General features: G+C 47.8%; 1 protein-coding gene across 1 annotated transcript in view; it reads right to left on the bottom strand.

Moving 5' to 3' along the window:
* Positions 1 to 11,981, bottom strand: part of UBE2R2 (ubiquitin conjugating enzyme E2 R2) — a 51,659-nt gene extending 39,678 nt beyond the window's left edge. Inside the window, exon 1 of the mRNA XM_028748046.2 lies at positions 11,700 to 11,981. Within this exon, the coding sequence (XP_028603879.1) occupies positions 11,700 to 11,876 (177 nt within the window). The 5' untranslated portion in view covers positions 11,877 to 11,981. The remainder of the gene's footprint in view (positions 1 to 11,699) is intronic.
* Between the last annotated feature and the right edge of the window lie 9,516 nt (positions 11,982 to 21,497).

The raw sequence follows: 21,497 nt of genomic DNA, 5'->3' as shown, positions 1-21,497 counted from the left end.
AGGAGTCTAAATGGTTTTTGCTAATAGTGCATGTACTGCAACACAAAACGCACTGGAGGAAAGAATTAAAGGAACACCTAATAGGTTTTTGAAATTAAACTTGTAGCTATTTACACAGATCACTTCCCTACATCTCACTTACTTGGGCAAAGTTAGAGTGGCTTTGAACAGCTCCCAGCAAGTTAGAGAAATGACAAAACTGCACTTGCTTTGTGCATCCAAGAAAAAAAGTTCAATGAAGATAAGAGCCTCCACTTTTATATTTGGGCTTTAGACTAGCAAAAAGCGATGCTGCTGCTTCATGCTTCTAAGGACAGATAGATGTCATTAGAGAGCTTTGTAATCAGGAGTGTCTTAACATCACTTCTGGCATGAAAGAGAAGGGCCATTCACTACATCAGGGGTGTGGAATTTCTCCCCCCCCCCAGGCCAAGTTAGGCCCAGACAGCAGATTCTGACTAACCATACTCACCTGATGCCAAATGACATCAGGTTAGAGCAAGTGAAGCCATAGGTCACCACATAACTTCACCTGGTGTCAAAAGCACCACAGCATAGGTGCCAGGTGAGTCTGCTGTGGGAGGACATCTCAAACCCCAGGTGTCACAACCAAAATGATCCTCTTGGTTGCAGCCACCCACCTCACCTCATTTGGCAGGGACACCCAGAGAAAGGCTGAGAAAAGTCTCAAGATAACCACATACCATTTAGAACTTAAAGGCGAGTTGTAGCACTCTTATTGGGCCTGGAAGTGGCTTGTCAGTGCAAGGTGACAGAGCGGAGGAATAATATGCCTGTGAGTAGCCAATCCCATTTAATCTTGCAGCCCTGTTAGGGACGCTCTTCAGTTGTCTGGACAGCTTTAAAAGGCAGCCCCGCACATAGCACATTGAAATAATAAAAAAGGAGGTTACTGGAGTAGAGATAACTGTAGCAAGCCTATCTGTATGGACAGGTCACATGGGGTCACAGCTGGTAAACCAGTCTAAGCTGTTAAAAGGTCTTCAGAGGCAGAGGTCACCTGTGCTTCCAGCACTAGTACGATTAAACAAATCAACACTAAGACACCAAATAATAAAACCACAGATCAGTGCTATAATAATAATAATAATAAAGCAAAGCTACCTTAAAACCATGGCTTCCCAAAACTAGAAGAAAAAAGTAAGTTTCAATTGATGTCGTCACCATTTGAGGTTCCAAGAGGAGGGAGTTCCACAGATGAAGCACCAGTAAGAATGTATCCCTATCGTGTTTTATGACTTTCTTGATATTGCACATGGGCTGCAACTGGTCTGTGACCGAAATAATAAAATTCAAATTCAAATTCAAGCACCAGTAAGGGTAGAAAGGTCTATTCCAGGTCCCAAAGAAGTCTTCCACCCCACTGACAATCTCAGGCTGAGAAACATGGGATAACCCCATACATGCAATCCTGGAGAAAAAGTAGCCTGGAACACTTCAGGGCAGCTTGTGCACACACTTGTGTATAATAAAGATACACCAAGTCTGGGTTTCTTGAAGAAACCAAGTTTGAAGGCAGAATATTCACATCCTGGGTATAAGTAGCTCAAATGGGACCACCTTGCAATGAGAGGGTCCTCCCTCAAAACACCAAGCATCCGCGTTAATTTTAAACTGGTTGTCATTTAGTTCTTCGGGCAGAAACGGGCTGTGTTAGACTGACAATGAAACTTAACAAAGTCACAGCTGATCTTGATAGAAACGTGAAAGTCATTTTGAGTTTCACTTTCCCTCCCCAAAACGTGAAATAATAATAGTGATAATCAGGGGCAATCAACAGCCCGGATTATGGGTGATTTTAGGAAAGCTGCTGACTATTCCGCCACAGATTTGAGTTGTCTCATGGTTTTACTATTTGTGCTTAAAACAGTAGCATGAGCCTTATGAGCCATTTGGTGAGCATAAAACTTGGGAGCCAGAAACTTGCAGTACACCTCCCTTTTGCACTGCTAACAAAATTACTCAGCTGTCCATGCGATGTAAGTTTCCTTAGGAGTTCAGTCTTGGGTGGTTGGGACTGTGCCGGTAACCCTGCAGAATACAGTTCACACAGGGATCATCTATGGTTTTGCATCCTACAGGGAAGACGCATCTACAGCTGAGAACATGAAATTTACTTTATTTACTTAGACCACAGGAAGCTGCCTTGCACCAAGGAAATACCACTGGCCATTCTTCTTCTTTACTCACCCTAAGGTCCCAGGATGGGTCACAACATTAAAACTAACGTTGCCTACACCAGGGGTGAGGAACTTGTGTCTACCCAGGGCTGCATTACTTTCAGGGCAACATGCCAGTGGTGGAAAAGGAGCAGAGGTTCAAGTGGATGGAGAGAAAAACTTTTTACTTTTGTGTAAAAGCCTAGTTACTACATGCACACCTCTCTCTAGCCACACCTGCAAAAGGCATTATTAAGAACATTCCACCCAAGCAAAAACACAGGGTCCTCCAGCCTGGTCTACACTGGCTAACAACAATTATCCAGATTTTCAGACAGGGAACCTTCCCCGTCTTTCATGGATATGTCAGAAGTTAAACCCAGTACCTTTTGCATGCAAAGCAAATGCTCTACCACTGAGCTATGACCCTTCCCCAAAGGACTGTAGACATCAGTATTGTCCTACCCTAGTCACACGCTGCCACCAAGATCTGCAAAGAAGGGGCAGAGACAACTCTGGCAACATAGCACTGGTGGACAGGGAAGCAAATGGTGGCCCTCGGATTCAGGTTGAAAGCCCTGCTGCCATGGCCAGGGTCAAGTCTCAGCCTCCCAGCTGCCTAGAATTGAGCAGCTGTAGCATATGATCCTCTCTAGTGAGCTGTATGGAGTTGGGCTCAATCTTGGGTTTCTTCCAGCCTCGCTGCTGTAGAGGACTACAATTCTCGGGGGACAATGCGGTGGATCAAGTTTCATTTCCCAGCAACTCCAGCCTTTCCAAGATGCCAGTGTTATTATCGGTACATGCAATCTTGCACCTACAAACTACTAAGAGGGGAAAGAACGGGAGGCAAATGCTAAGCAGGAGACCAAATAGTGCAACGAACACTTGCCCTGCAGTCTGACTCCAGCCACTCCAAAAGTCATGCTATAGAGGGGTGAGAAACACTGTCTGACTGACCCCTTATTTTTATTACTTTTTACCTGAGCATTTGCACTGCTTTTTTAAAATCTCAGTGTACCTTTAAAGCCACAGTGTGTTCCACTTGGATTTATACTAGACATACATGGTCTGAGCTGGCAGCTTATATTACTTCTCCTGACTGGCTTGGGGAGAGGGAGTAATGCTTTGAGCCATATGCCACATGTACCAAACCAAATACTGACAGTGCCAAGGAGGCAGCCTGTTTTGCTTTCTGCTCCTCGTGGTCCGGGGAAAGGGATTATGTGGTGCTGCAGTGCGCTCTGATAGTCGACCTTAAAGCACTCCGCAGCCTCGCATAATCTGGCTTCCAGGTCAACGGCAAAGGGAAGGCAGCCAACAGAGCCACCTGTCTCGCCCAACCCTTAGAAAGGCTTACAAAGCAGACCTCCTCCACAGATGCCAATATTTGAATAATCCTGTTATGATCACGAAACCTTGGAATGTTTATCCACACCCCTTCATCCCCCCCCAAATAGTATGCGAGATGTAAGGTTGCTCATGTGACAGGTCCCAGCCAAAAACGGAAAAAGGAGCAGCAGTGTATACTCCGTGCTATAATATTCCCTGTAGTTACATATATTTTACTCCTCCGGGTTTACAATCAAATTGGTCTTCCTAGTTCTGGAGTTTGAGCAAAACTCACCATAGCACATTTTGCAGGCCCAGGAAACAAACCCCACAAACAGAAGGACACTCCCCACCGCCCCGTGGCTGAAGTGCCTGCAAGTGATTTGAGTAACTTGGACAGTTAACTTGGACCAGACCCTGTAGAATTTTATCAGTTATCAGCACAATCAGGATGAATTTCAGGAACCAAAATCCTTTTTTTTCTGTGTAGCCTGAGCAGGAGCAGAGAACAATGTTATACGTAATTGTTGTAGCGCGTCTTCACTTACCCCACCTCACCGCCCTGTTCACAGTTGTAAAGAATATCCCTACGTTATGAATGGTCTCTCTCTATATATAGGGACAGTCCCTGGATAAAGTGACTTCTCTTTTTTGCCCTATGTCCTTTTTAAGATGTGGCTCTTTTGCGGGGGGGGGGGTGTTATTGGGTTGTTTTTATTTTGATTATAATATATATTGTGGTTTTTATGTTGATCTTTTCTGTGAACGCCCTGAGACCTCCAGGTATAGGGCAGTATATAAATTCAATAAATAATAAAAAACTAATAATAATTCTTTAAGCTCTCAAAGTTCATAACCTAGCTCAAGGTTGTCATCTGAATTAGCCAGATGTTTAACTGAAAATCAATCAATCAGTCAGTCCATCATTTGAAAAACAAGACTTTAAAGCCGTCTTGCTCCAAAATGGCAACTACACATTCCATTTTGGCAACTGTAACCTTGGTTTAAGGAGCCATTTGGCACCTAAATTCTATTATCTAACACTGTTTTTTGCGCCTGAAACCCAGGTTCAGGGTGCCATGTAGCAAGTAGCCTTTATATCCCAGTTTCTAACACTGTCTAAAGGGAGTATTGTAGGAGGCAGCCTTGTAATTAAAACCACGACAGTCCCAAGCCCATGAACACCGCCCCTGCTTGTCGCTTGCGGCACTCCAACAGAAGCAATTGAAACTACATCCCCGTTTGAAGAGAACTTCTCTCTTTTACCACAGTGTTCAAGGCAAGTAGTGCTTTTCAAACGTGTACTTAAAGCAAGTTAGATATTAAACATTTTTAAAATCTGGGTCCTTAAGGCAGTTGGGTGCTCTTACAAAGCATGGAGCACTCTTTTTATGCCTTCAACACAAGGACCCAGCTGCTAACCAGACTCTGCACTGCCACTGAGCTACAAAGAATTCATTGTTTTGATAGCAAAAACATGTTCAAATTTACTGCACTTGCTCCTTTAATACTGTGTCTGGAGAGGTTTTGTGATCAAGATGTTAGCTCTTGCTTTAAGCAAGGCAGACTTAAATTGCAACATAATGCGGAAAAAGGTAAGATACAAGTAAGATCCTAAACTAGAGGACGTGTTTGCCAAAAGGGGTTGGCTGTGTGGTTGTTTTTTTGCATTTGTTTTGGTTTCTGAGGAGTTGCCATTGCAGAAGATCATGTGTTCTACCCAGTTTGTCAGCGAGTGTTGGAAGGTTAAGATTTTCCTAAAGTTTATCCCCACCACAGGGTTTTCCAGGCAGGCTACAAATGTCAAGGAGCTATTGCCACTAACTCACTTTAAAGGAGCTAAAGTAAGCGAGGACAAGAGGCAAGGGTGCTTTCTTTGTTTTTCTGGACTAGGGCAGGCCAGTAGGCATCTAGCTAGCTTGCTTGGTGGTTTTATGGCACAGCAAACATCTAGGCATATTGTGCCAGAGCCCAGATTACATTTCAAGTAGCCATCTCCAAGTTTCCATTCCATTCATGCATAAAACTTTGTCACCAGTCATCTCTCATTAATCCTCAAGAGCTTAAAGGGTTCTGAATTGCAAACTTACCCATGATGAGGCACAAAGGAACAGCGGCACAGAAGCTGCTCCTCCTGCTCTTAGTTCTCCATTAAAGGGCAGTGTATAACAAGAGGCGACAAGAGGTAAAAGCTTTTGCCTTCTTTCAAGTGCAGGCAAGGTGTTCCTAACAGACGAACCTGCCTCTACATAGAATTTTTTGGCAATGTAGAGGTCAGCATAGCCTTCTCCCTAGGGAAACATGCAACTCTTGTCACCCACAGCTTGAAGTGCTAATTGGGGAAAAGCTTTATCAAATGCCAAGTGGCACACTGACATCCCTAGCTCTGGAGCAAGAACCAAGCAATTATTCAGGCCTTGCTGCCATTTCTCTGTAGATTTTAGGAGAGAGTTTTAGAATAAAGCCAGTTTGTTCACTGGGGCAAATTGGAATTTATAGATAGGGCAGTTGGTGTAAGAGGTTTCTGCCACAGCAGCAGCACCTTTAAAAGCTGGTACCAGGAATTTGGGAGACTGGGAGTGGAAATGGATATCCAACCCATGCTTGATCACCAGCCATCAGCCTTCTGTGGCAACTGATAATTGCTTCTGGGCAAGTGGCAGGTTTCTATTCTACCAGCTTCCTCACTCGAATGCTTAAGGCTCTACCGCAAGCATTCTATTTGACAGAGTCCCCATTTAGTTATCAGTACTGGGAACTGCTACTAGCTGCCATTGCCCCCAGCAGTCAGACGGTGCACGTCTAGTCACTGTAACGTAACCCAAGAAGCCTGGATAGCTCAGTTGGTAAGAACATGGTGCTGATAATGCCAAGGTTGCAGGTTCAATCCCCATATGAGACAGCTGCATATTTCTGCATTGCAGGGAGTTGGACTAGATGATCCTCAGGGTCTCTTCCAACTCTACAGTTCCATGATTCTATGAAATCTATGATTCTAAGGAGCACATGGAAGCAAGGCTCCTCTGAGGCAAAACACATGCTTTGTACACACAAGCTGCCAGATTCATTAGAGCAGCCCTCTCTAAAGACACATTTGGTCCAGCATCCTGTTCTCCCAGTGGCCAGTCAGGTGCCTACGGAAAGCTGAGTGCAGCAGTGATTTCCAGCACCAAGAGGCATGTTGCCTCCAGCAGCGGAGGAAAAATACAGCCCTTGTGGCTAGTAGCCATTGATAGCCTTACCCTGCATTAATTTGTCTAATCCTCTTCTAAAGCCCGTTGCTACACGCAAGTCACCATTTCCAGTTAAAGCAGACATTCAGCTAGTAGGAGAGATATTTCTTGAGGTCTTTTGAGAGCTACTGCTTTTAGTGTAAGTATTCAAAGCAAAATGGACTAATGGTCTGCCTAAGCAGAGGGCAGTTTCATATGTGAGGTCAAATCCATGCAGATTAGAACTGGGATGGGCGTACAAGCAGTTCTGTCACCATGACACACTTACAAGGGCAAAAGAGGCTACCAAGTCCCAGACAGATAAATGCTCTCAAGGCACACGGCAGACCAGGAAAGAGATGAAAACAGCAAAGTTTAAATTAGTGTAATGGAGCTATATGTGTGAAACCCTCTTGTGTGATAGTGGGAGTGAGGAACAGTAGATTTTTGGGGAAACAGAAGGGCCTGCTGTGCTTAAACTGAAATAAAAAAGAGGGGGAAGCTTAGTTTCAAAAACCCCACCTGGCCCCTTTGTTCCAATTCAAGGGTGCAGGAAAGTAGGCGGGAAGGATTTGGCAATTTAATGGAACAGCAGTATTAAGGCCACATCCAAACAAACAAATGGCAAGGCAGTAAATAGGAACAGGATAACAAAACCACAGATGTTCAGGCACTAAGCAGACCAGCATTCCTTAACCCAGCTGGCAGGAGCCTCCATTAGCAGCAAAGTTTTGGAGTCTGTTAAAGACTGGTTTGTTGCAGCACAATGTTTGACAGTAGTCTATTGCACAGGTCCAACTCAAATGAGTCTCCACTAAAATCTCTCTTGGCAAATCTCTCTTTGACTCTTAGGACAAAGTCCCTTCAGCTTGTGCTACGAATGCTGCCCTACAATTCACTCAATACCGTGCTATTTCCCAACTAGCTCATAGCACCAACACATCTGTTTATTACCATGGTCGGAACCTGACGTCCAAGACATCTCTAAAACTTCCTAAATCCCATGAAAGTGAACACATATTTTCCTTCAAAAGTAAACAATTACAGAAGCGCCCATTAATCCTTAATTTCCACCTACTGCAAGAACTCCAGAACTGTTTCTCCAAAGGATCCTTTTGGATACTGAAGAAGCAACAGCATTCCCTTTCCCAATTTCCCTGGTAACTTGGTGGCAAATATCTTTAGGGGCAGAAACTGTTAAACATGGCTTGCTAAGATAGTATTGACATGGCCTCTGACAAAGAGAAAGCTTGCCTCATCAACCATTTGTATAAAGTAATCCAGCAAATATTTGTACTTCCAAAAACCTTTTGATAAATTCACTTAAGCTCCTAAACAAACCTCAGTAGTCATAGAATAGGGAATGCATCTTGTTAAAGATGGACGATTATTACAGTATATCAATAGCTAGCATCATTGACAGCTAATTGGAACCTCCAGGCAGAGCTAGCATTTTATTTAATTCAATTATTAAGTTATCTAATTTAAAAAATCCTCTAGACAATGAAAAATTTGACTGGCAGATGCTGCACACAAAACGGGGGATGATCACACACATCCCATCCCATTTACAACCTTTCCAGAAGTATTTGCTTGATAGCTATTGGTTTCATTCAGGGCAGTTATATTCTTAGCACATACTTTAACCTGGAGGATTAACAAATTCATCCACCTTGCAATGCACAATTTTACCCATCAGATTCCACCCAACCAGTTTTGTATTTGGGATACAAGAATCAAAATTCTGCCTTTTAAAAAAGCTGCTCTTTACTTCTATGCTGTCCTCTCTCTGAAGTGATCGGCGCAGCATGCATGAGTTCTCTCCCCATGCCATTTCTGTCTTCACAACCACCATAGGGTAACCATTTGCTTCCTGCTCCCTCCAGGATGCCTACTTCTACAGTTCTGAGATAGTACACTTTGGTTATCATTCTGTCTCATGTACAGAGGCTAGTGGAACAACGTTTTGGGAATGTGCTGGGTTGTGGTGAAAGGTGATAAAATTCCAAATGTTTACACATATCTGATCTTGAACAGCATCTTGTCCCAACCTACTTCTTTCCAAATGTATCCTCCTTGGTAATGGGATGACATTCCACTCACCACCGTTTTTTGCCCTCTAGTGCCAAAAGTCTTATGACTGAAAATATGACAATTCTCTAGGCAACAAAATATCTGAATATCAGATGATGTAAACAAACAAGGGGTGATAATGAAATTTGCCATTTAATGATCAATTATTCAAAGCATTTTGTAGAACTGTAAAGATAAGCCAATGAGAATATGTTACCTTTTAAAATAAACTCCAGAGTTCTCCTCTCATGATTAGTTTATTCAAAGCCAATGTTAAGTAACAATGTTATTAAAATATGCCATGGCTGCTTAGAAGAGCCAGACAAAATTAAAGGCAAGTCACTTTTTAAATGAGGCTATGGATAGTGCAAAGCAGGGTATGCCTTTTCCTGAATGGGGAATGCTTGTATACCTAGACTCCTACACAGCTGGAAGAAAGGAAACAGGAGAAAAGATTTCTATCAAGTTAACACTGATACAATTGAGGTTTCAGACCTAAGCACACTTACTAGAATTAGGTCCCACTTAATTAAGCAAGGCTTGCGTCAGAGGCACTTAAGAAAATTCTTAGTTTCGTGAAGTTGGCCATGTTGCTTTGTGTACTTAGGGATCTCAACAACCAAGCATGTTGAGCATTTAACTGTTCTACAGCTCAAAGATATCCAAGGTATCCCAAATATAAGGTAAAAGGTAAAGGACCCCTGGATGGTTAAGTCCAGTCAAAGGCGATTATGGGGTGCAGCGCTCATCTCGCTTCAGGACAAGGGAGCCAGCATTTGTCCACAGTTAGTTTTCCGGATCATGTGGCCAGCAGGACTATACCGCTTCTGGTGCGACGGGACACCATGATGAGTGCCAGAGTGCATGGAAACACAGTTTACCTTCCTGCCACAGCGGTACTGCTTTATCTACTCGCACTGGTGTGCTTCCGAACTGCTAGGTTGGCAGGAACTGGGACAGAGCAATACACCAGAGCTAACCCCATCGCGCAGATTCAAACCGCCCAAGAAAGAGGCTCAGGGCTTCCAACCACAGCGCCACCCACTCCCAATATACAAAGCTCCCAGCTGAGGCTCAGTGTCTGTTACTAGAATTTGCAAAGGACCCTTAACAGCTCATTCACATTCATTTTACAGTTAACTGCAGATGCTGCATCCAACACGTTCCAACCCTATCTAGCTGGATACAATAAAAGGTGGATCCAGGTTACTCAGATTTTAACTTGCAGGTTTTAATGGTACTCAGGGCACCAGTAGTAATAACTTGTTATTGAAGGTCTAACAGGAGATGTCTGAAATATAGCCATTACAACTATACAGCATTAGGCAAAATCCCAGTTATCCCTTCCCTTCAAAATTAAATGCGCTCAATTGTTTTTCCTTAAGAAATACAATGTTTAAAACTTCCTCAAAGGTAAAACTCCAGTTTCAGAGATCTGCATGTAGGCCTGGTACATGGGTTATAGTAAAATTCACGCAACACCCACTGGAACTAAGCACACTGTCTCTCTCTACACAGGGTACAGGGTAAATAGCACAATGTGGCAAGGATGATATGGGAATACTTTCCTGCTCAGCCTTGAACGATGACAGTTTTCTTACACTTGGTGAAACTACTTAGTATGTAGGAGGGAATGCCCCCTCAACATTTCCCCCAGTGACAGTGATCTGGTTTCCGTATGTCCTTTAAGAGTTTGACATAAGAACTGAGGGGAAAGGGACTTTACTTCTGGTTGAGGTGTTGGACTATGTGAGGAGACTGTGCCCAACACTATTTCGTGCTTCCAGAATCATGAGGTGGCACATACATAGGACATTATATGCCACTGCTCTAAATACTCTAAGAGGAGCTATAGCCCACAAATTATGAAGATGGTGAAAGGGGCGATAAAGGGGGTGGGCAGAGAACCAAGACAACAGATAAAAGACACCACCTCTCACACTGCCATGCAAATGGGAAAAAATAAAACAGGGGAGCCAGACAGTGTTTAGTGATTAGGGGCAGGGGTTCAAGATTATGGAGAAGCTAAATCAATCCTTAGGGATGTGTGAGCAAGAGAAAAGAGTTGCCCTTAGATGAATGGCAGTGACAGGGAGCAATGTCTGGGTACTCTACTGTCCTGCATCTACCGAGAAAGTGCTTTTTAGTGGGAAAGAACAGAATGCGTCCTAGGAGACTACCCTATATAGAGACAAGTTATAGAAATATGGAGGTTTTCACATGAGAAGGAGAAAGTAGGTAGGACCTGAGATGCTCAAATAAATCTGAAGCATAAAGGAGAGTAGTGAAGGTAGAATCCCCAAGTGTCAGCAGGAGATTTCTGCAGACAAAGAAGCATAAACAGTGGCAGTATTGTTGAAAAAAACAGAAAGATGTAGAGCAATTTGGGGGGGAAGGGGCAATTTTGAACGGGAGAGAGGAGGTGTGTGGGATCATGCCTGCGGGGCTGGCAGAGGCTCCGTTTAGAGCAGCGAGTTTGTTCTAACATAGAAGAAATTCACTGCTGCTGCTTACATAACAGAGCATGCTGCAAAAAAGGGGGTGGGCACATCATCCTCAAATATAAAAAAAAGAAGTTATCAGGGCAACCTCACAGGAGCTCCTACAGAAGGTTTTGAAGGCAAGGCGCTTATGTAGCACCACTTATGCTCCAGAGGTGATGGGGGCACAGAAGTGACACCCCTCCGCTCACCTGGGGGCATTGCTGTCAACGTTTCCCCTTTTTTAAGGGAAATTCCCTTATTCCGAATAGGATTCCTCGCAAGAAAGGGGAAAAGTTGACAGCTATGCCTAGGGGACTGTGTCCCAGTTGGGACTCCTGTGGGTGGGTGGTGGGGGGCGTAGGCAGGAGGCTATATGTGTGTCCACCCCCCCCCCTCTCAGGGGAAGGGGTCCCGCTCACCTTGAAGTAGCCTGCCTCGTAGAGGGTGTTGGGCGGCCCGAAGATGGCCACCTCCCAGTTGTAGAGGTCGGACTCGTCCACCAGGGTGATGCGGAAGCCCTCGACGGGCTCCTCCTGCAGCCCCTTCAGCTCCAGCATCAGCGCCTTCTGCGAGCTGCTCACCTGCTGCTGGGCCATCGCGGCGGCGGGCGAGGGCGGCGGGCGAGGGCGGCGGAGGGGCGGGCGAGCCGCCGAGGGGCAGTCAGGGCCGGCCGGCCCGCGGAGACCCCCTGCAGCTGCCGCCCTCCGCCGCCCGCCAGCCCCGGGGCCCCCGCCCGCCCCCCGGGATCCGGATCCCCCGCCCGGCCGCCGCCGCCGCCGCCTCGTCGGCCTCCCTCAGCGGCGGGGGCGGCTCTTCGTCGCGAGGCCTCCTCCTCCTCCTCCTCCGGAGAGGGGCTCCGCGGCGGCGGCGGAGGCAAGGCCTGCGGGGGCTCCGGCCAGGCCTGGGCCCGGAGGCCTCTGAGGGGGGGAGGAGGAGGAGGAGGAGGAGGAAGGTGAGGGAGGCCTGCGAGGAAGGCTCCTCCTCAGACGCCTCGGGACTCGGCGAGGGGGAGAAGCGGGGCCCGCTAGGCCGGTCGGTCGGTCGGCCAGCCGCCCGCCGGACGGACGGACGAACTGACGGACCCTCAGGCCTCGGCCTCGCCTGCCTCCCCGGGCGCGCTCTCCACACGGGGACAGACGGACGGGGGGACAGACGCGCGCACGCGCACACACACGGCCGCCAGAAGCAGCAGCAGCAGCCCCGCCGCCGCCGCTTCCTTTTGTGACGGCGCCGCCGCTCGGCCAGTGACCTCAGCGCGCAAGTTCCACCGCACGCCCCGCCCCCGCCGGTGTCGTCATCATCCCCCGCCGTCGCCTGCCGCTGCTGCTGCTGCTGCCGCCCCGACACATAAGCCGCGCCTTCCCTCGCCCCGCCCCCAAATGAAGCCTCCTTCTTGCGGTCCGCGACTGCTTATTGGCCCGATTTGGAACGCCCGCCTCCTCCTCCCAACAGTTTGGCTCTCGCGCTGCCCATATAAGGCCTCGGCCATGCCTCCTTCTTGCTTATTGGCTCGATCTGCAAGCCCGCCTCCTCCCAATCCCGGAGCTATTCCCCGATTGGGCGCGCCGCCGGCTAAGCTACGCGTCCTCTCGGAAATTTAAGGCTTTCCTCCCATCTCTCATTATTGGTAGCTGGTTGCGAAGCCACGCCCCAGCTCCCTCCTATTGGGTAACGTTTGCAGTTGATCCCGCCCTTCTCATCGGTTACGCTCTTCTATTGGCTAAAGGACCAACCGTATATATTATGTAGCTATCCCGCCCTCTGGGGCAGCGCCTTCCACCTCATTGGCCACGGTGTCTCTTTTCTAACTTGCTGCCTTCCTTGTCTATTCCATGATGCGGAACCAATCTCTTCCTTAGGTCCATCCTTTCTTAAAGGGGCAGGGCCATTATTTCCTTCCTGCCTCCTAAACAAAGCCTTTCCCCCTCTCCCAGGATATATGTAAAAAAGTACAAAAAATTGAGAAAGTTACTAAGGAAATTGCATGATGATGGGCTGTTTGCTACAAAGTCTTACTGCACTGAGTTAGTCTTGTGCATTCATATCAATAGTTCTGCTAAAATAAAATAAAAATCTATATATTTGTTTGTTGCATTTCTATCATGGTTCTCTCCTCCTCTTCATTGAATCTCCAGAACAACAGCCCTGTGAGGCAGGTTAGGCCAAGAGCATTGGCTGCTCCAGGATAGTGGAGGGCGTGTGGTCTATGTCCCATAGGTATAGTGGTAGTGGAAATGCTCTGCAGGGCGTGGGGGGGGGGTGTCAAGGAGGATCAGTTGTTGGGAAGTGAGAAATGTCCCCATTTTCATCTGGGGAATATTGGAGGGTATTATATAGAGCACCATGATCACTGCAGATGGTGACAGCAGCCACGAAATTAAGACACCTGCTTCTTGGGAGAAGGGCAATGACAGGCCTAGACAGCATCTTGAGAAGTAGAGACGTCACCTTGCCAACAAAGGTCCATATAGTTAAAGCCATGGTTTTCCCAGTAGTGATGTATGGAAGTGAGAGCTGGACCATAAAGAAGGCTGATCGCCGAAGAATTGATGCTTTTGAATTACAGTGCTGGAGGAGACTCTTGAGAGTCCCATGGACTGCAAGAAGATCCAACCTCTCCATTCTGAAGGAAATCAGCCCTGAGTGCTCACGGGAAGGACAGATCGTGAAGCTGAGGCTCCAGTACTTTGGCCACCTCATGAGAAAAGAAGACTCCCTGGAGAAGACACTGATGCTGGGAAAGATGGAGGGCACAAGGAGAAGGGGGCGACAGAGGACGAGATGGTTGGATAGTGTTTTCAAAGTTACCAGCATGAGTTTGACCAAACTGCGGGAGGTAGTGGAGGACAGAGGTGCCTGGCGTGCTCTGGTCCATGGGGTCACGAAGAGTCGGACACGACTAAACGACTAAACAACAACAACAAATATAGAGTTTATACCCCAGTAGTGAAAATCCAATTTCAGGAGAAGTGTACCATGTCATCAGAACTTTGCTCCAAAATGCAACTGTGCAGCATCATTTTGCAACTACCTGAACATTCCAGACCAAATTCAGGTGCCCCCTTTATAAGAGGTATGCAGTACAGACATAAAGGAGATGGCCTTCTCAATAGCAGTGGCTAGCAATGGGAAAGAAATTATATTCAGTTCACATTTAAACCCATCAAATTTGCACTTTCTGAAACAATATGAGAACCAAAGAACACCAAGCCATCCAAATTTGCACTTATTCAAATTTTGCAGTGCAGTTCTCCAAACAAGGTTTACAAAGGATAAAGATATTAACAGATTTTTTTATGTTAAAAAATGCATTCTATTATGATAAATACACAAACCAATTTGCATTAAAATGTCAAGCATTAATCTGGAGAGCTGAATGTAAGATTGGAATAATGAAAAGCTGAGCGTGCCGAAATTGATAGATCCTTTCACCCCTAGTGGTGACACCCAAATTATGGAATTGACCCCCCACAAAAGAAGTCTCACCCAGCACCCATATTGCAGTCTTTCCAGCACCACTCCAAGCCATTTTTATTTACCCAATAATTTGATTATATTTCTTGTCGTTTCTAGTTCTACCCCCAGAACTCACCGTTCAGTGAAACCTGGGACACCCAACAATAATTTGTTAGGCGTCTGAAAGAAAACTTAAGTGCTGGGCCCAATGATATTAAGTGGTCAGCAGTTGAGATAGCCAGAGAAAGGGATTTGGAATGTAGCCACCATATTAAAGCCAGTTAATTGGACGGAACAATTTCAGAGAGACGCAGAGCTGTGCAGCATTGTATTGGATGTACTGGTTCATTAAGCCTACAGGCAGTTCTGAATGCAAGTTATAACTTACATAACTCATGTAATAATTGACATGAGACCAAGCACTTTGAAGAACAGTAAGCCACTTCTGGCGAGAGCCCCATATTTCACTTGCGAATAAAAGAGCTTGTGATTTCTTCTTTCCCTCCCATCTTTGCGTCCTTTGTCTTGTGGCCTTGGGGCAGAGCTCATCTCAAGAGCTTACAGCTGCTCCCTTATCAGAACACAGAAGCCTTGTTCATGTCGCCTCAAGGGCCCTTGGCTGAAGCCGAACAGCCGAAGGTCTTTTGCTGATTGCCTCTTTTTCTTGAGGAGCTCATCTTCCTGCCCTGCAGATCAGTGCCCAGCATGGGGGTCAATCATTGCCCCTTCCCAGCTTCAGAAGTATCCTTAGCTTCAATCTCCTGTTGTAAAAAAAATCTGCCCTTTTCCCTTATGGGGTTTCCAAGAGCCCATATAGAGTCCTTACGTGGGTTCCCTTTTAGTAGGAGAAAATAACAGAGGCCAACCAGAGAATATTGACAAGCAAAGCAGCTAGTAAGCCTGATCTTTATTGATCTGTTGCAACAGGGTCCTCACTCACCACACGCAGGAGGGAGGAGGAACCCAGAACAATGGCGTGCAAGGCCTTATATAGACTTTTGAAATTGCCACCCTGTACATCAAGACCACCCCCAGAAACATCATACATACATCACAGAAAAGGCGGTCTAAAACAGAAATTTGAATGTTGCTTTTCCTGTTTGCCAGGTTATCTGATTGCCTTTCCTGATAGTCTGTCACCTGTTACAATGCTGATTATTCAATTCCTGAGACAATGGGAAGGCTCCCTGACCCCCCCCCCCTTGCAGGGAAAACATTTGGTCAGTTTGGGAATCAAAATGGTTTCAGGTCGGTCTTCCTGTGCTGATCCATGTACGTGCTTGGTTGGTACACTTATGAACATATATCTAAGACCTCAGAATTCTTATCACACTCCACACATACGTCCTCCTCTCACAACAGCCCTCCTTGGATTCTGACAGTGATTTTAAACATGTTTGTCCATCAATCCTCTTCTTCAAACGTCATTTCTCCCCTCTGTGCAACCACAGATCCTTGAGCACATTCTTCCCAATGTGCCTCCCAATGAGTGTTTATTGTGTGATTGTGGTGTTGTTTTTGTGCTGGTTGTGCCTCCTACTCCCATCAGGTAGCTGATGGGTCTCAAACCATCCATGAGGTAGGGACTTCCCCTGCATGAGAAGACAGGCTCCAAAGGACTTGTCCAACGGTCAAAAATGGCGGATTCATAATGTGCTGTAGAGGGAAGTAAGGGGCAGATGGGGCTTGTAAACCTGGGAAGGAGGTAAACTTCTAGCAGAAGGAAAACTTTTATCCTAAATCTCTGCTGCCTTGTGGGATAGCTTCCGGAGAAGAAAAGGCTAAGAAGTAAACCCTACGCAAATCCAGAGTGGAGTCCCCAAGGCAGTGGGATGGCACTATGTGCGCCTCCTTCTGGCAGCTCCTGCAGCCAACAATGTCTAGGCAACACGATGACCATATACATACATAATAGACAATCTTTATAGAATTCCTTCAAATCACAACAAGTTCAAAATGAAATATTTTCTCTCAAAGTCTCTGAAAATCTTTAAATGAAGCAAGGTACCAAACTTTGTAAAAGCTCTGTAAAGCTTTGTGTATTCAACAATGATGTCCAACACAAAACAGTAATTCCGGATATTGACTACTGTTTCGTAGAATTCTTCATCAGCGTGGTGGGTGGATATAGAATGCTTCATAAACCCATCTTACTTCGAATGAATGTATATAAATGAAAATATCAAATTTCGTGGAACAGTGCTCATGTAATAATGTAGTCACTGCTCTGGTGCCAAACGTCTTGCTCTGCTTTCCTTTGGTTCACAAAGGAGGGGGGGATCTTGTGGTCTGGGCAGACCAGGACCTCCACGCACACTGCCCAGACTTGCGCCTCAGGGAGTTCCCTTTGGTGCTGCTAACACAGCGGTTTGACTCCATCCCAGAGGCGCACTCCTTTGTCTTTTGAGGCAGATGCCAGCCTCAAGGTGCCTCCTACCTTCCACCCGCAATTCACTTTAAGATTGCCCCATGTTTCTAGTCCTCCATCCTTCCCGGCCAGAGAGGTTACCTCGTTCCCGTCAGGTTCCTAGTACAGTCATACCTCAGATTACAGACACTTCAGGTGGTGCGTTTTCAGGTTGCGCACCATGCCAAACCCGGAAGTACTGGAAAGGGTTACTTCCGGGTTTCGGCACTCATGCATGCGCAGAAGCGCTAACTTGCGCTTTGCGCATAAGCGCCGAATTGTGACCTGCGCATGCGCAGCGCTGCGGGTTGCGAATATGCCTCCTGCACGGATCACGTTTGCAACCCGAGTGTCTGAGCCTGAGGGCAAGCAGGTGCCAAACGCTTTGACAGCTCAATCTCTAGGCTTTCCAAACAGTGTCAAGCTCTCTCCTCTGAAGTCTGATTCTTTTCTTTATGTATAAGAACAAGCATTAAAGAGGCCTCCTAGCCCGCTCACAGGTCCTTTATAAGACCAGTGGTAACAGCTGGCCCTGGATAATATTAACCACTCTCAATTTTACCCGTGGACTGCCATGCTGTGGGTTAAACCACAGAGCCTAGGACTTGCCGATCAGAAGGTCGATGGTTCGAATCCCCGCGACGGGGTGAGCTCCTGTTGTTTGGTCCCAGCTCCTGCCCACCTAGCAGTTCGAAAGCACGTCAAAGTGCAAGTAGATAAATAGGTACCGCTCCGGCAGGAAGGTAAACGGCGTTTCTGTGCGCTGCTGGCCACATGACCTGGAAGCTGTACGCCGGCTCCCTTAGCTAATAAAGTGAGATGAGCGCCGCAACCCCTGAGTCGGCCACGACTGGACCTAATGGTCAGGGGTCCCTTTACCTTAAATTTAAGATGTATTTTAATTAATTGATCGCCTCTTGTTATGTTCTTATGTTCTTTGTATACTGTGTTACATTGGTACCTTGGGTTACATACGCTTCAGGTTACAGAGTCTGCTAACCCAGAAATAGTACCTCAGGTTAAGAACTTTGCTTCAGGATGAGAACAGAAATCGTGCTCCGGCGGCGCGGCAGCAGCAGGAGGCCCCATTAGCTAAAGTGGTGCTTCAGGTTAAGGACAGTTTCAGGTTAAGTACAGACCTCCAGAACGACCTCCAGTCTGCCAATTATTTTGCTTGTTATGAAAGACTATTGCACGGATTTAAACCGGGATCACATGTGCCGCTCCCTCTTCTTATTTGCTGCAAAACGGAACGGATACAATTTGGGAAGTAAAGTAACATCCTATTTCTGGTTGAGACACTTTCGGCAGCGGAGGGAGAAGGGAAAGCATCAGAGCAGCCCAGCGCCTCTGCTACAAGAACTTCTTACAAATAATAATAGTAATAACAATAATAATAATAATTAAAAAACAACAATAATAATTGTTGTTGTTGTTTAGTCGTTTAGTCGTGTCCGGCTCTCCGTGACCCCCTGGACCAGAGCACGCCAGGCACTCCTATCTTCCACTGCCTCCTGCAGTTTGGTCAAACTCATGCTGGTAGCTTTGAGAACATTGTCCAGTCATCTCATCCTCTGTCCCTGTTATGTATTGAAGTTCTCACCCTGGCCACCAGGAGTATCGTGTACAGTGGTACCCCGCAAGACGAACGCCTCGCAAGACGGAAAACCCGCTAGACGAAAGGGTTTTCCGTTTTGGAGGCGCTTCGCAAAACGAATTTCCCTATGGGCTTGCTTCGCAAGACGAAAGCCCATAGGGAAATCTCCGGGACAGCGGGGAAGCGCAGCGCGTCTTCCCCTCTGTCCTCGGACCTCCTCCCGCCACCCGGCTTCGGAACCAAGCTCCGATGCCGGGCGGCGGGGCGGGGACGCCTCCTCCCGCCGCCCGGCATCGGAACCAAGCTCCGATGCCGGGCGGGGGGGGGGGGCGGGAAGCCTCCTCCCGCCGCCCGGCATCGGAACCAAGCTCCGATGCCGGGCGGGGGGGGGGCGGGGACGCCTCCTCCCGCCGCCCGGCATCGGAACCAAGCTCCGATGCCGGGCGGCGGGCGGCAACCCCTTCTCCCGCCGCCCGGCATCGGAACGAAGCTCCGATGCCGGGCGGCGGGGCGGGAACGCCTCCTCCCGCCGCCCGGCATCGGAACGAAGCTCCGATGCCGGGCGGCGGGGCCGCGAAGCCTGGGCGCGCTGATCTCAGCGCGCGCAGGCTTCGGCATGCTGGCAACTCTCCGCAAGCTGCGGGAGCGCTCCCGCTGCTTGCGGAGAGGTCCGCGAAGCCTGTCCAGGACAGCTTTTGAAGGGGGGGGGAGAAGCAAAGACTTTCGCCCCCCGCCCGCCTTCAGAAGAGGTCCAGGACCTCTTCTGAAGGCGGGCGGGGGGTGAAAGTCTTTGCTCCCCCCTGCCTGCCTTCAAAAGCCATCCGGGACAGCGGAGAAACGCGCTGCCTTTCTCCGCTCTCCCGGGAAGGCAGGCAGGGGGGAGCAAAGACTTTCGCCCCCGCCCGCCTTCAGAAGAGGTCAAGGACCTCTTCTGAAGGCGGGCGGGGGGCGAAAATCTTTGCTCCCCCCCCCCCGCCTGCCTTCAAAAGCTGTCCAGGACAGCGGAGAAACGCGCTGCCTTTCTCCGCTCTCCCGGGAAGGCAGGCAGGGGGGAGCAAAGACTTTCGCTCCCGCCCGCCTTCAGAAGAGGTCCAGGACCTCTTCTGAAGGCGGGCGGGGGGCGAAAATCTTTGTCCCCCCTGCCTGCCTTCCCAGGGGCTTTTAAATCGCCCCGGACAGCGGAGAAGTCCTCCGCTGTCCCGGGCGATTTTAAAATGCCGCCCGCCAGCATTTTAAGATTGCCCCGGACAGCGGAGAAGTCCTCCGCTGTCCCGGGGTTTTTTAAAATGCTGGGGGTGGGAAGAAAAGCCCTTGTCGTCCCCCCCCCCAGCCTTCAGAAGAGGTCGGGGGACAGACTGTCCCCGGACCTGGTCTGAAGGCGGTTTCCCTAGGAACGCATTAATTGATTTTCAATGCATTCCTATGGGAAACCGTGCATCGCAAGACGAAAAACTCGCAAGACGAAGAGACTTGCGGAACGAATTAATTTCGTCTTGCGAGGCACCACTGTATATAGTTTTCACTCAGGTCCACGTCAGTTACTTTAGCTGGGAAACCCTGGGTTGTTGTTGCTACAATGTTGACAGCCGGCTGCCTATAAAAGCAGGCCGGCTGAGCTGTTTGCTGTTCAGTTCTGTTCCAGCTTACAAATAAAGAGCTGCTTTGGAGAAATTGCTGTGTCGTCTGCTATGTCTACCCACTGTTTAACACTGGCGACGAGGATGGGATTGATTGACATCAGAGCACAGCCAGACGCAGCCACCCTCTGAGATGAGCTGAATCACGGAGCTGAAACACTGAGCGAAATCACGGAGCAGAACCAATTCAGAGCTGACTTTTCTGGCTAGAGCACTGTGTTCCAACCATCGCCCCACATCGGCATCGGAACCATGGCTTCAATCGTGCCTCTACTGCCATTTGCCCCAGCCTCTGAATCTTGGGACTCCTACCTCACTTTGTTCGACTGCTACCTCCAAGCAAATGAGCTGACAAGAGGGTCTGTAGAGCAGAAGCGGTGCCTCTTCCTCAGCCTTTGTGGCCCCGAAGTGTTCGCGATGGCCCGAGCATTGGTTGCGCCTCTAGCAGTCCAGTCAGAGCCATGGGACACGATTCAAGAGAAGCTCTGCAACCACTATGCGCCAAAGCTGCCCAAGATTGCTGCCCGCCATGCGTTCTACCACCAGAACCAGGCAGAGGGGGAGTCAATTAACAACTACACTGCTGCCAGCATATTTTAAAGACTATGTTCACTGGACGAACTGCACATGTAAAGCTGTATGGTGAATAGGGTCAATTAATATGCTTATGTGCCTTACTGAAACCAATAAGGGTATTGCTGTATATAATGGAACCACTATGATTGTAACTAATGCCTTATCTCAGTGGGTAGGGGTGTTATGTATTGAAGTTTTCACCCTAACCACCAGGAGTATTGTGTATATAGTTTTCACTCTGGTCCACGTCAGTTACTTTAGGTGGGAAAACCTGGGTTGTTGTTGCTACAATGTTGACAGCCGGCTGCCTATAAAAGCAGGCCGGCTGAGCTCTATGCTGTTCAGTTCTGTTCCAGCTTACAAATAAAGAGCTGCTTTGGAGAAATCGCTGCATCGTCTGCTATGTCTACCCACTATTTAACAGTCCCCTTCTCCTTGTGCCCTCCATCTTTCCCAACATCAGGGTCTTTTCCAGGGAGTCTTCTCATGAGGTGGCCAAAGTATTGGAGTCTCAGCTTCAGGATCTGTCCTTCCAGTGACCACT

This window comes from Podarcis muralis, chromosome 11, assembly GCF_964188315.1.
Source record: "Podarcis muralis chromosome 11, rPodMur119.hap1.1, whole genome shotgun sequence".
Taxonomy (NCBI): Eukaryota; Metazoa; Chordata; class Lepidosauria; order Squamata; family Lacertidae; genus Podarcis; species Podarcis muralis.
This window is presented reverse-complemented; position numbering and strand designations above follow the sequence as displayed.